This window comes from Anolis sagrei, chromosome X (genome assembly GCF_037176765.1).
Source record: "Anolis sagrei isolate rAnoSag1 chromosome X, rAnoSag1.mat, whole genome shotgun sequence".
Classification (NCBI taxonomy): Eukaryota; Metazoa; Chordata; class Lepidosauria; order Squamata; family Dactyloidae; genus Anolis; species Anolis sagrei.
Genome location: NC_090034.1, coordinates 46,207,825 through 46,222,344, shown reverse-complemented (window position 1 = coordinate 46,222,344; position 14,520 = coordinate 46,207,825). Strand labels below are relative to the sequence as shown.

General features: G+C 43.2%; 1 protein-coding gene across 9 annotated transcripts in view; it reads right to left on the bottom strand.

Annotated features, from left to right (window-relative positions):
- Positions 1-14,520, bottom strand: part of CIT (citron rho-interacting serine/threonine kinase) — a 125,166-nt gene that overhangs the window by 54,761 nt on the left and 55,885 nt on the right. For 6 of the 9 annotated variants that reach the window (XM_060785393.2, XM_060785395.2, XM_060785400.2 and 3 more), the window contains exons 11-18: positions 11,440-11,542; positions 10,471-10,614; positions 9,596-9,715; positions 9,176-9,355; positions 8,446-8,499; positions 6,571-6,624; positions 4,653-4,793; positions 4,295-4,420 (exon numbers count right to left, since the gene is read on the bottom strand). In XM_060785393.2, the coding sequence (XP_060641376.2) occupies positions 4,295-4,420; positions 4,653-4,793; positions 6,571-6,624; positions 8,446-8,499; positions 9,176-9,355; positions 9,596-9,715; positions 10,471-10,614; positions 11,440-11,542 (922 nt within the window). The remainder of the gene's footprint in view (positions 1-4,294; positions 4,421-4,652; positions 4,794-6,570; positions 6,625-8,445; positions 8,500-9,175; positions 9,356-9,595; positions 9,716-10,470; positions 10,615-11,439; positions 11,543-14,520) is intronic. The other 3 variants (XM_060785394.2, XM_060785396.2, XM_060785399.2) reach the window with 1 other exon arrangement.

The window sequence follows — 14,520 nt, the reverse complement described above, 5'->3', positions numbered from 1 at the left end:
TGGCCATACATTTGAACAAAAGGCAAATTTGCAGATTCATTACATAAAGAATTTCTTCCCAGTGAACACTGCATAGCAAGTAAAACACCATTGATGGTGAATGCTATACATGATAAACTGAAATGTAAGAAGTTACCCTCAAAATTGTCTCAAAGAGGCAAGGGAATTAACGAAAATCATGGCAGCAGTACAGAGCAACCAAGGGAGGATTCTTTCAAGGATCTGGCATCCAAACAGCAATGGGACACAAAAATGGATGGGGCACTCCACGTAGCTGCTTTACAAATGGCTTCTAGTGGAACCCTCCTAGAAAGGCAGCAGAAGTAGAAGCTGCCATAGTATTCCAAAAGCAATATGTAGAATACAGTATCTCCTGACATTGCATTACTTTTTAAAACTTTCACACCCAGCGTTTCCAATTTATTTATTTATTTGAAACATTTCTATTCTGCCCTTCTCACTCCAAAGGGGACTCAGGGCGGAGCACAACATATATATGGCAAGCATTCCATGCCGGGCCATAAAATAACTATAACTATACACAAACACTAAAATCAGTTATACAGTAGTCTCTCGCTTATCCAACCTTCGCTTATCCAACGTTCTGTATTATCCAACGCGGTCTACCTCCTGCCCAGATCCACAGCTGTTTCAATACATTGTGATGTTTTGGTGCTAAATTCGTAAATACAGTAATTATTACATAATGTTACTGTGTATTGAACTGCTTTTTCTGTTGATTTGTTGTAAAACATGATGTTCTGGTGCTTTCCTTAATCCCTCCTTATTATCCAACATTTTTGCTTATCCAATGTTCTGCCGGCCCGTTTATGTTGGATAAGCGAGACTCTACTGTATCTATTTTTAAATCAATTGTTTAAAACCATTTCAAAACACCATGTTGTCAGCGGAGTGGGTTTCCTATTATTGCCTTATTGCACTGTCCCAAAGGTTTGGTCCCACAGCCAAGTTTTTAACCATCTTTCTGAAGGACAAGAGGGAGGGGGCTGATCAAATCTCGCCAGGAAGGGAGTTCTGGGGGGACAATCACTGAGAAGGCTCTCTCTCTCATACCCCGCCCCCCCAAAAAACGTGCCTGTGAACGTGGCAGGAGTGAGAGCAGGGCCTCCCCAGAAGATCTTAGTCTTCATGGTGGTTGTTAACAGGAGATGTGTTCGGACAGGAAAACCTTTCCAAGGAGTATGTCCACAGAGAGGACCCTTCCCCAAAGTCTAAGCCTGCCTGCTTAAAGGCAATATAGACTTGGGACAGAGAGAAATCACTTGAAAGCATGTTCTCCTCCAGCGACTCCTACTCAGCTGCCCCTGCTTCTGTTACCATAGCCACTGACAGCATCCACCTACACTTCTCCAAAGCCCAGACAAAACGTTTACTTGGGTATGCTTTTGTCTCACTCCCATCTCTTTCAGAAGCAGACCCCACTTCCAGCAGAACCTCTCCTGCTCAGAAAAGTGATATTATTTCTTTAGCAACGTAGAAGCCTAGGAAGTGGCCTTCTGCCACATCAGACTACTTCATTCTGTAGTGATTACTATGACCAGCAGTAAGTTTTTTTGGTCTCTCGGGTAAATATCTTTTAGTTGTAAATTGCAAAGTCCAAGGATTCAACTTGGATCCTCTACAGTCAGCTAGTCTTGAAGATAGCAAACTGATACTATGCCACACTGCTGTACCGTTTCTCCACCGAAGCAACCAACAGTGGTTTGGGGGCTGATGTTGAGGGCTTCCAAGCTTTTAATTATAAGCTTCATTTCTTAAAGGCAAAGACAACCCCTCTGAGGATGTGGCAGTGGCTGGCCACACCCGAAAGTGAGACAGCTCCCAGCTTTGGAGTCCAAAAGATTCCAGAGAAGATACCCTGGATATAAGTGTTCCTCATCCAGCAGAACCGACAGGCATTTGGAAGATACAATCATTATTTTAATACTGCTAGCAGCCTCCCAGAATTTGGAACATGTCTATATCAGCCTGCATAGCTCACAAAATGGGCAGATCACTCCAGAAATGTGGAATCTCAGCTTGCTTGACTCTTGTCATCAACCAATGCTGGAGTCCATCTCCAGGACCACTCTCAGCACCAACACAACAGAGGAAGCATAATTTTGTATCTGAAGGCTGGTCTGTCTGACTCATCCAAGGACTCCATTAAGCAAGATCAGGTCTGCATTCGTCTACTTTGCCCTTTGTAATGTCGCTAATGCCCTGTCCGCTAAGAACCACTTCAGATCTTAGAGACTCTATGTGAAAAGCATTTCTTTGTCGGGGGGTGCAGGGAGGCATGGAAACCAAGCCTATTATCTCATCAATTTGGCAGCAACCATCAGCTCTACATCCTCCGTATATGAAATGAGAAGCTTCATCATTTTGTCTGGTATAAGTAAACAGGAAAATGATTTTTCCTTTCAGCTGCCCCCCTTCCCTTTTCCTTTTTTTTTTTTTTTTTTTTGGCTTTCAAATGAATTCTGTTCTAACCCAGATCCTCACCAAACCACAGAGGATGGGACAAAGCCCCACAAAGGCAACTTAGTGAATAGAAGCCACATCAACTTCTAGAGAAAAGAATTAAGACTATTGCAGCCAGCAGTTGGAATGACATACATTTCAATGCATCATCACTTGAATTGTCTACTTACTTCCTCTGTAAAATTATTCTGCATATTTACACTTTGAAGCACTGCAGAGGTTGCGGCTTCTATATTTTAATTCTGGAAACATTATGTCAGCCTTCCAGTATCCTTGCATGTTGCACATATACACTCAATACTAATACTTTGGGGATATGGCAGATCTCAAACATGGGAAGTATTTTTTTGCACAGTATACACTGAAATGATGGAGTGTCCTGCTACGTGATGCAGTGTGGTACTTCAAACAGGGATTAGACAAACGCATGGACAAGAATTCTATTAATGGCACGTACAACATGGCTGCGTATTCTTTCTAGTATCAGAGGCAGCCCGACTCTCAATGCCAGTTGCTGGGAAACATGAGTGGAAGGGCCCTATTGTCCTTTTATCCTCATTGTCCTGCTAGTGGGTCTCCCAGAGGCATCTAATTGACCGCTATGGGAAGCAAATGTGGCCTCGGAAGAGGTTTTGTTCTGTTCCAGCATGGTGCATGTTCTTAAGGGAGGCAAAACAACTCAAAGTTACACGAATTGATCACACAGTAAAAAAAACCAAAACCAAAAAAACCAAAAACAAATCCAGGTTCCTATGCACCCAACTCCCTCTCAAACAAATGAATAACAATGTGAAAAAATGAGGATCCCAGCAAGCTTGACATTCTGCTTAGAAGAGAAAATGCATGGCAGAAGCTGAATTGCAAAACAATTTTCTGGGGAGAAGTTACAATGACTCATGTTGTTCTTCTCCGGCACAGAAAATGGAGCAGACATCGGAAAGCAGAGGAGCCTGCCAAGCCTTCCCAAGCTGGGCTCTACAGATTTTATTGTCAAACAACTCACAACACAGGATTGGTGAGGAGTTTAGGAAACATGCTTTGATTCGCAAAGCTTCTGTTGGAGCAACTGGGATTTCAACCGCTTCGATGGCAAGCATCGCATGATGGCACTGCAGAAAGGGTTCCACCAAATCCACAGAGAACTTGGGAGTGGGAGCAGGAGGACTGGGATGCAGAAGAGCTTTTACTGGGAGCTACATCATACCAGTGGGTTCTGAGTTCCCTCTTTGTTGTTCTCACTTCAAAGGTTGGTAGAATTATTACAAGAGGGTTGTATGTACAATGGACTTAGTTGCATTGCAGCCCTACTACTATAATCTTGAAATGGTCAAAGGAGTGGCATGGAGCTTGCTGGATGATTTGCAGCAGACCAGGGAGCTTCCAAAAGTAATAACCAGATCAATCTTTCCCCCTCCAAATGAGTCTGTCAGATTTGTCCTTGTAAATGTCTAATGCTCCAGTTTATGGAGTGTATCGGGCAACTGGCTCTTCCTCCATTTTTTTTTTACCAAAACCTTTGGCAACTATTTTACATGTTTCTCAAGATGAAGAAATTCAAGTGAAAAATATTTCAAAAATGACAGTTGATCCCACATTGCTGAAATCTGCCCATTCATGCTGCAATGCAGTGAGATAATAAACCTCTACCATGACAGTCCCTCAGCAGTTGGAATACAGTAACAAATTACCACATTTTCGTGCCATTGCCAGCCTTACTCATCCTACATCTTCACACACATGTCTTTTGGAGTCATTGCCTGCTCTTGCAATCTTATCCCCAGCCTCGACCATGTCTAAAAATACAACGCACCAGAATTTTATCTGCCATCTGCTGAATCTGTTGAGATTTTGTCTGGATGTCTTCTTTCAGTCGATTCTCTCTGCGTTCCACAGTCTCCAGGCGCTTCACTTGGTTCTCCAGAGAATGGCGCCTTTCCTGCCCAACGTTCAGAAAGAAAGAATTGAAGCCACATGGAAAAAAGAGCCATGGCTGCCCGCAGAACACAAGCACAGGGCTTCCCACTTCAGATGAAATGAAGAAGAGATTTAAAGCTTTCATTGCGGGTTAAGTTTAAATCTCAGATTCATAGTTCATTCACACTAACTAGAGGTGGCCAACAAGCCAAGTTTATTATGTTTAGAGGCCGATCTATTATGATGTTGCTCACCTCCGCCTCAAGCAGTTTCTTCTTCATGCCCTCAGTTGAGTCTTCCCGGTTTTGCAGTTTCTCCAACTCTTTCTCAGCTCTCTCTTTCGCTTGGCGGATGTTCTGGAGGAGTTCAGTGGCCTCCGAGCTGGCCTTCATAGCCTAAAATAAGAGAGAGTAATGATGGCTATCAAAGCTTGCCATTTTGTACACGTGTAAAACTTTCTGCATTCTATTGCAACCAACTACACAGTTATAACAAAATAGTCCTGTTGATCCAACAAAATATACAAAAGAGCAAAGTGCAACTTCACATAACATTTCCCTTGAGGAAATGGGCCTGTTTTAGTTGGGATGAACCATTGTTTCTAAAGAAGATACCGTACATTCCGGCATATAAGACGAACCCAACTTTTCCAGTTAAAATATAGAGTTTGGGATATACTCGCCGTATAAGACTACCCCTCTTCCAACGCACACCAAATATTTTTTTTTAAAAGCATCAGATTTGAATTCAATATGGTAATTTTCCTATTACTGTACCTCCTTCTCTGCCTCGCAGATCTCACACATGCTCACCTGCACCACTTCACTGCAGTCTTCAAGAGCGAGATCTGAGAGGCAGAGGAGGAGGTACGGTAATAGGATACAAGGGCAGGCCAATCAGGTAAAAGAGTTGTGTTTTTTTGGGCCCAGAGCCACTCTATCTCTTTTTTCCATACCCGGGCACCCCAGATGCCTGCAGCTTGCCCCGCCCTTCACATCACCCTCAGGACCGCATTAAGTCCATGAATCCTGATGAATGGATTTTCTTCTACCATACTTGTACAGCGTCGCCCTTAATGCTTTCATACAGTCGCTGCATACAGCAGGGACACGGCCACTGCCATTTTTGAGCTCATCCCCGCAATATGCTGCAACCACAGATTCTCCAATCCAGATTGGAAGTTTCAGCACCCGCTCTATAAGACGACTCCTGGCTTATAAGACTACTCCCACATATAAGACGACTCCTGACTTCTGAGAAGATTTTCTTGGGTTAAAAAGTAGTCTTATACGCCAGAATACATGGTAATTGTCAATCCCAACTTTCTGAATCCCAGTTTCCATGTTTACGTATCTAACCCTTTGGAGAGAGAAAACCGCTTATTAACCTGCTCTTCTTCAATGAAACCATGGGAACCCTATACAACTGGTTTGCTATAGGCTAAACGCCTTAAAGGGTTCCCTTTTTACACTATAATTCCCAGAATCCCTAGGCAGCTTGCTAGTCTTGCTGGCTGGGAGCTAGAATCCACAAAGATCTTTTCAGGAATAAGCAGCTTCATAAGCCTAATAAGCTCCACTGCCAAGTACAAAAGGCTAGCCTTTCCTAAAGCTAAAGTTCAGTTTTAATGTTTCAGTACTGCTAAGCACATTGTAAGATTTGCTGGGGATGATCTGAGAGATTCCACTCATGCAACCCAGCCTACCATTTATGGTTTGGCACCCACCCCATTCATGAAAATTAGATCCAAATTAAGCCGCCACAATCTGTTGCTGCCTCAGGGTTCATTCTATTTTCACAATGTGGTCCTCGGTGCTGAAAAAGCTTACACCTCGCGTAGGGTGCCCAAATTGGCCCCCTCAAGTGAAATTCCCACCAAATATTTCAATTCTGTCACAGTGTTGCTTTTAAAAATAAACATCAGATGAAGCAGAGAGGCACTGAGATCATCACAGTGGCAGGCTCCAGCCCCATTCCCTCTCCTCCAGCCACCCCTTTCCCTTCTCGATCTTTAGAGTGACTAATAGTGTTTTGGAATACAAGAGACCGCCCCTCTTGAAGGAAAAATCTTAAAGAGGAGAAGACTGAAAGGCATAGAAAAACAGAACACCACCCCCAAACTTTAAACAAATTTAAAGAACAGGATCTTTAAGACAAGTCCTCAACTCTTACCTTGGTCAACTTCTCCTGCAGCTCCTGGATTTTGACTTGCTGTTCTGCATTGATCTGAAGGAACAAAAGGAGGCAAAGAAAAGGTGGGAGAATACCTCAGGAGGCAGCCCTAATGCTATGTTTCATTTCCTTTTCCAATATTCATTTCCCTTTTATTCCCCTTTCAGTGCAATGACTATTTAACTCTCTGCCCGCACACACACTCCCTCTTTTGCATCAGCCTCGAAGAAGCACCTCTAACCTCCTAAGGGAGTGAAATGGGGACCCAAGTCAATGCAAGGTGAGCCAACACTTTGTTACAGGGAAGGACTAGGTTGCAATTTTCAGGTTAAATATTAGGGATAAGCTCTGAATCTTTTAAAGGAAGTTTGCTGAAAAACATTTGATAATACTAAGGATTTTTTTTCATGTCAGGAGTGACTTGAGCAATTGCAAGTAACTTTTGGTGTGAGAGAATTGGCCATCTGCAAGGACATTGCCCAGGTGATGCAGGATGTTTGATATTTTACCATCCTTCTGGGAAGCTTCTCTCATGTCCATGCATGGGGAGCTGGCAGAGGGAGCTCAACCCGCTCTCCCCAGATCTGAACTGGTGGTCTGCATAAGGTTTTAACCCATTGTGCCACCGGGGGCTCCTATACAAAGGATTAATTGGATTATGGCCCATTGTAAAACACATTGTAAACTGGAACAGACTCGCTGATGCCAATGGGATTACCAAAGAGATGCCTAGTAAGTTCCATCCCATTTCCATGGATTTACTCTAGAACTAGACTAAGCCTCTACCTCCCTGGCAATAAGCCAACTTGGTATAGAATTGTCCTATTAGTGTAACACCTAGAACAGGGATGGAAAACCATAGGGGGTTCAGAGATTATTCAAGAAGCTATACAGTACACAGGCAGTCCCCAAGTTACATACAAGACAGCTCTATAGGTTTGTTCTTAAATTTAATTTGTTTGTAAGTCGGAACAAGTGCATTTTTAAGTGCAACTCCAGCCAAATATATATGGGGAGAGAGAGCATTTTGGACAGCATACGGAAGGGTTAACACCCCTGTGACATTTGTTTTGCTGTCTATGCCCCTGTTCTGAAGATTTCACCTCACTTTATGTCCCTGTGATCATTGGACTTTGAAAAATGTGACTTGTTGTGAAAACAAGAATTGGTGATAAAGATTCAGTGGAGACCCCCTTTCCCCATGGTAACTCTGTCAGAAGTGAATTCCCCTTCCTTCCAAGGGGAGATTTCTCTCACTTCCTATTGTCTCATCCCCGTTCTTAAGGATGAGTTCTTTATACGTCGGATGTTTGTAACTCAGGGGTTGTCTGTATATACATTTGTCAACAATAAAGAAACTTCTTGGGGAAGATGATGGATTCCACAATGCCTTCATAAGGGACCAATTATATAATCCCTTTTATGAAGAGTGGTGTTTCTGGTAAATATGCACTTCACCCCTTGTTTTTTGCAGAGTTCCCATTTCTCACCCTATAACTGCCATGTTTCTTGTTTCTCTGCCTCTGAGTGTCCCTATTTTTATGGTTTACTTCTCAATTTTTCTAAGATGCCACTCTTCGTATTTCTACGTTTTCTTCATCAGCACATGGGCATCTACTTCAATTCATACCGCTTGAAATTTCATAAATGGCCCAAGCAGCTACTCATTGCAAAACTTTGCAGACTTTTGTCACAGTCTACATTTTAACTTGACACCTTAGTCTCACAAGGTCCAGATCTCATAAGTATGGTCAAAATTATAAAATATACTACAATGAAAATCAAAACAAAATAACCAAATCTACTAAAAAGATCATTCTGTATTTTCTCATTGAGACACATTCTCATCAACAGGATGGCATACAGAAAACCTACCCTTTCTAGTTTGGAATACAGCTCTCCAACTTCTGTTTTCCCTTGGTCTTTAACCTATAACATCACAGATAGGAGAAAATGTACAAATCGCGAATGATTCAAAAAGATATGGATATCTACACTATTCCTCATTCCCAAACTCTCTAAATGAACATTAAAACGTACTGATTTCAACGGATCATAAAAGGTTTCTTTAAAAATTACTGATATTTACAATAAAGCAATATGGTCCAACTAAAACTACTGTTCTGTTGTTCAAAATCATTCATTCCTTTTTCTGGCCACTTCAATTATTCAGCTGAATTTATTGGAACAAGAAGTGGTTGTGAGAGAAGTGGTCAGAACAGAATAATTCTCTTCGGAAGGGACAAATATATTTGGAGCAGATATATCAATTCCAATTAATTTACACAATATTAAGAAAAATTCCATTTGCCCCCACCATATGATGGATACACCCAAGCTAAAAAAATTATCAGGTGACAAAGTGAAAAGTAAATGATTTTTAAAGACAGAAACGAACGGCTGTCAGATGTCTCTGCATTTGGTTGTTTAAAGCAACATCAAAGTACTCCCTGCTTCTTTCCAATTCTTATTCTATTCATGATCAAAAAGTAAAGCAACTTTTTTGCTATCAGAATTCCTGCAAAGAAATCCAGGTTTCTATCTATTGGATGCAAAGTATGCTCAATGGTGAAAATGCTGAAAGAGAAAAGTTTGGAAACCTGACCTTTGCTACCTTCTGCAGCCTGTTGTGACACTCGGTGGCTTTACGCTTGAACTCTTCTGCAGCCAGCCGGGACTCTCTCAGCTCCGATTCATAAAGATCGCTCCGTCTACGAGCCGAAATGAGATCTTCTTCTAATTGATTCATCATTAGCCTCATCTCTTCAACCTGGGCTTGGTACTCCTGTGGAATGAAGCCAGTTTGGCACCCTTTAGAGAACCCCAAGAAAACATGGCAACCAAGGCAACGCAAAGAACGGCACATGAAGGAAAACATCGTCCTGAATGAAGCACACTGTCTCCCGCGGCACAATATGTCTGTGTCCCCTTCATTAAGGAAAGAGGCGGGGCAAATGAACAGAGTGGCTTATATATTGAAGCCCCCTCTACCCATTCAGGTCCTCGGCGCAACAGTGACACATACCTGCTCTTTGATTTCCTGCAGCTTCCGACTCTGCTCTCGGATATCATGAAGGAGTTGCAGGGCTTTGTCATCCTCCTGAGATACTTCCATTCGAGCCTGCTCCAGACTTCGCTTTAAGCTCTGAAAAAGTAAAACGTTTAATACACAGACAACCGGGTATCAAGCTGCACCAGGGAGGTAAGCAAGAATGAATGAAGGACGTGAACTGGCGGTCTTTATATTTGCTCCCATTCCGCTTACGTCTTCTGCTTCAGCAGCAACAGGCATCATCTGGTAGATACTTCAAAGTTCATTAACTATCCTGTGGTTTGAAAATGAATTGTGGGATACAAACTGAAGAGGGTCCTTGAACTGTCGAACTTTCTATACTAAAGCATTGAAAGGACATGAACTGGAGCTCTGCAGGGAAGCACATGGATTTATGAAAGCAATTAATTCAATACTGCCATCTCCGGTTAAATTAAGGAATGGTATAGAAATCTGTGGTCAAAACCACGGCAGGAAACCTTGAGCAAGCTGAACTAATTAGTAAAGAATAAAGGAGCTCCATATGAGCAATGCTACTCTAGGCAAAAGGGAAACATAGAAAGTTCTTGTACACAAATTTGGGAACAACAGCACTGCCGAAGAATTACCTCTGAGTACAGACTACCTTGCACACTAGCCACCGAGACCCAAGCGGAGTTTCTTTTTGCCTGCTCTGTCATGCTGTCAATGGACTGACAGAGCTTGGCAAATTAACCCTCTCTATTCAATTAGACAGCTATCCTTCTAACGCTCCCTCCACTATAAGCCCTACCAACACAGCCACAGAACTCAAGGTTTTGGCAGACCAAGAGAAGTATGTGGCTCCAGAGGGACAGGGAAAGGCTCACACTGCATTCTGTGATGTAGGTAGCCAGGTCCTGTTCAAGAAGGGATCGCTGTGTCTCGGAGGCTTTCAGTTCCACCTCCTTTTGGCTAAGAACAGCCTCCACCTCCGATACTCTGCGGTGCAAGCGCGTCATTTCCTGCTCCATCTGCAACAAACATCGAAAAGTTTAAAAGCACTTTTCCAAGAGCCCAACAGTGTCAACACACAGCTTGAAAACAGAAGCCGGTCTCTGGGAGAACTGGGCTAGAATTCTGATTAAATTTAAATACCATTGTTTCTGCTCCTGGGAAATTCGGTTCCTTCTCAAGGAAAAGCAGTAAGTCTAAGTCACCCCATTCATTCACGCCGTTTGTTCACATTCAGTCATGCTTCGAACCCCAGTCAGCAGAGCAGCCACAATCATTTTTCACCTGAATTCTTATTATGTTTTCTCCCGTGACAGGTCACTTTAACTTTATCCCAAATCCATCTTGGACCAGAGGAGGGCTCCCCCTCATGTCCTTCCGAGGGAGCAGAGAGGTCAAGTCCAGAACAGGACAGGAAGAGAAAGAAAGAACAGCACACTGTTTTTGTTAAAGTTTTAGAATGTATTCCAGCAATGTTTTCTGTCAGGAAGAGTTAGAAGGTATTCTGGGTAAAAAGGAAGCAAGAGTTATATAAGTAGAGATGGAAGGACCAAGGAAGAGAAGAAGAGACTTCGTGGCACTCAGAGCAGAACCAGAGCAGCTGAGCGTCTGATGGCAAAGGAATGCCACCTGCTGGAAGCTAGTGTCAGCACCAGGCCAAGGAAAGGTCTAGGGAGGATCCAGAGCTTCACAGGCCTAGAGTAAGACATGGCCTGCACTCATCTCCCTCTCTCTGGTGAGGAAAGTGCTCCACCGAAGCATCAGCAGCACCTGGCAGGTCCTTTGGCACACACCGCCCGTCGGTCTCTGGAGCAAGGAGGGAGGCCGGCCATGGAAATAAATACCTGGTGGCACTTATCTTGTGCGCCTTGCAGCTCTCGGCTCTTAAGGAGAAGTTTCTTTTCCATGGAGGTGATCTTGGATGGAGAATCAAAGCCCAAAGCAGCCCTTGAAAAAGAAAAGACCGGCGTTACTCCCACATCCGCGTTTTTGAAACACACAAGGGAGCATCCTTCAGCACCTAAGCAGGTTGGTACAAAAATGTCACGGTCCCAACAACAGGGAAGTCACTTTGTGATGCCATTAAAGCCTCATAAAAAGATCTCTTGGAGACCAGTTGCTATATTATTATGTGGAAAATGGCCATCGCAACACTTTATGTCTTTTTATAATTGCAGCCTAAAAGTCAGACAAAAGGAAGAAATAAGTGTTGATAAGAAAATAACCACATGGAGTTTTCAAGCATTAGGTACAGCCCTCAGTTAGAGTACATTATAGCAATTGAACCTAGCGACCTTTCTTCTAACTTGCAGAGTCTGGTAAAGTGCTTGAAGAGCACAACAATAAAACTCTAGAAAGGGAGGGGGAAATAAAAGCATCTAGCAGGTTTACTTGATGGCTTTGGAAAGATCCTGGCCAGGTTCAACCTTCACTGCTTTTGTCTATCATAATTTATTAGAGATAAATAATTCTGAATGCATTTCTATCATGCCTCACCTTTCCTCTTCCATTTGTGCATCTCGTTTCAGTAAATTAGTTTAATTAAATGTGGGTTTCTTACATCAGTGTTTCCTGGTCCAGATGTTACAAAAAACTGCTGTTTACAGAATTAGAATATCCTTAACAAAGCTGAAAGCACAAGGGGAGCAGTGGGAGGGGAAGGGAAGGGAAGGGAAGGGAAGGGAAGGGAAGGGAAGGGAAGGGAAGGGAAGGGGAAGGGGAAGGGGAAGGGGAAGGGGAAGGGGAAGGGAAGGGAAGGGAAGGGAAGGGAAGGGAAGGGAAGGGAAGGGAAGGGAAGGGAAGGGAAGGGAAAGGCTGCACTGGCCAGTTTGTTCTTGTTACAATGAGTGATGGTTCAGAGGACCAAGAGAGGGACTGAAGTGCAGGAACTCATTCTATGAAAACAAAAGAACAATCCTCATAGGGAGAAACAACAATTGCAGGGCAAGAGGACCAGAACATCCTTGTGCTCCTGAATCTATACTGTGCTACTAAAAGCTAAGTCATAAGTCCTAAAACTTATTTTAAATTACTTAAAAGACAATGTCAGTTTAATCTAGCCCCTCAAATCCAGTCTAAAGAATGGCGGGGATGAAAGATACAATTATTTTAATTAAAGGTAAAGGTTTCCCCTGACATTAAGTATAGTCGCCGTTGTCTGTAGACGCCTCCAAGGTAATGTGGACACCATGACTGCATGGAGCACAGTTACCTTCCCGCAGAAGTGGTCCCTATTGATCTACTCACACTTGCATGTTTTCAAACTGCTAGGTTGGCAGAAGCTGTGCCTAATAGCAGGAGCTCACTCCGCTCCCCGGATTCAAACTGCCAACCTTTCAGTCAGCAAGTTCTGCAGTTCAGTGGTTTAACCTGCTGTGCTACTGGGGGGGGGGGGCATTTTAATTATTAATGATATCTATGTCTTGCCCTTCCTCCAAGGACCTCAGGGCAGCGTTGCAAGTCTTCTTCCCCACTACCAATTACATCTTTGCAACTAATTGGCATGTAATTCTGAAAATGCCTTCCAAACTATAGCTCTCTGCTCAAACACACCTGGTATATTGAGATATTCATCATGTTTGCACTCTTCCCTATCAAAATACCCACCCAACAAAAACAGAACACACACTCTCTCACACGCACACAGCTGCACAACCTTATTTGAATAGGCAATTAATAAAGTGGTTGCGGATCCCCAGAGCAAGCAGGGAAGCCAGCTACGCAAATAAATACCTGGTGGTACTGTTAATAGCAAACATTTACTACTAGAGGAAATTGCACAAGAATGCAGAGGAACACACCATTTTCAATCTGTCAAGGCCCTCCTAAAAGGATAAATGGCTCTTCCATAATTTTACTGACTCTGGAGATCCAATAAGGCTTTGGATCAGAAATACTCTCCAGACTCCAGAGGAATCTGGAAAGGAACAAGATGTCTTTTTCAACTTCTGAACACCAAAGAAAACTCAGTGGTGTTGCCTCCCCCACCTAACTAAAGCTTTGGTTCTGTAAGTCTAGCTGAAAAACATACACCATATACGCCACAGCACCTAAAGCTCAAAGTCACACTGTTAACATCTTTAAAAAGCAAAGTAAACCTTTTAGACAAAAACAAAAAACAAAAAACAGGAAAAACTATGTAGTAGCCAAAGAAAAAAGCTCAGTTTAGCCACATTCCAAGAGACAAAGGCAGGCTTTGGTCCTTTGAACACCTTAATGAGGAAGCAAACGGCGTCGTTCCTATTTGTTACTTCATGTACTTCATCAAAAACAAGCCCTCTGCTGCAAGCTTTCCCACTTGAAAGAAAAAACCAATTTGCAGCCTGCCAGTCATTTGGGCTATTGTGGCTTTTGTGGTGTACCTTCAAGTGGCTTAGGAGGTAAGCCCATCACAGGGTTTTCTTGGCAAGGTTTGTTCCGAGAGGGCTTGTCTTTGCCCGAGAAAATGCGAATTGCCCAAGTCGCCCAGTGGGTTTCCATGGCAAAAGTGAGGATTTGGACTCTTGAGGCCAGAGTCCCCTGAATTTAGTCAATAGACAACCTCATTCACTTCTGTAGCTTCCAGTGAATGGGAGTTCACCCCCACCCCTCATACCTTCCAGCTTTGTTTATCTGCTCAGAAGTCTTTGTCAATTTTTCAGATTGACAGACCCAATCATCTCTTGATAAGTGTCCCGATACGCCAAGCTCCTGCTTTTCTAAGCCCATGCTTCTATCTTTATTCCCTGGCTTCTGACCACTTGCAGGTCTGTTCCTTATTGTGTGGGACTTTGGGGCAGCCCGTGAGGTATCAAACCCAGCACCCCTTTGCTCAAAGGCCAGCAGAAAAGCTGCTGAGTTGAGAATCCGGAGATCAGCAAAACAGTCTGCTCTGGAGGCATTCGAGGCTGAAGGACAGGGCTTTTTCAGCACTGGCACCAGATCTG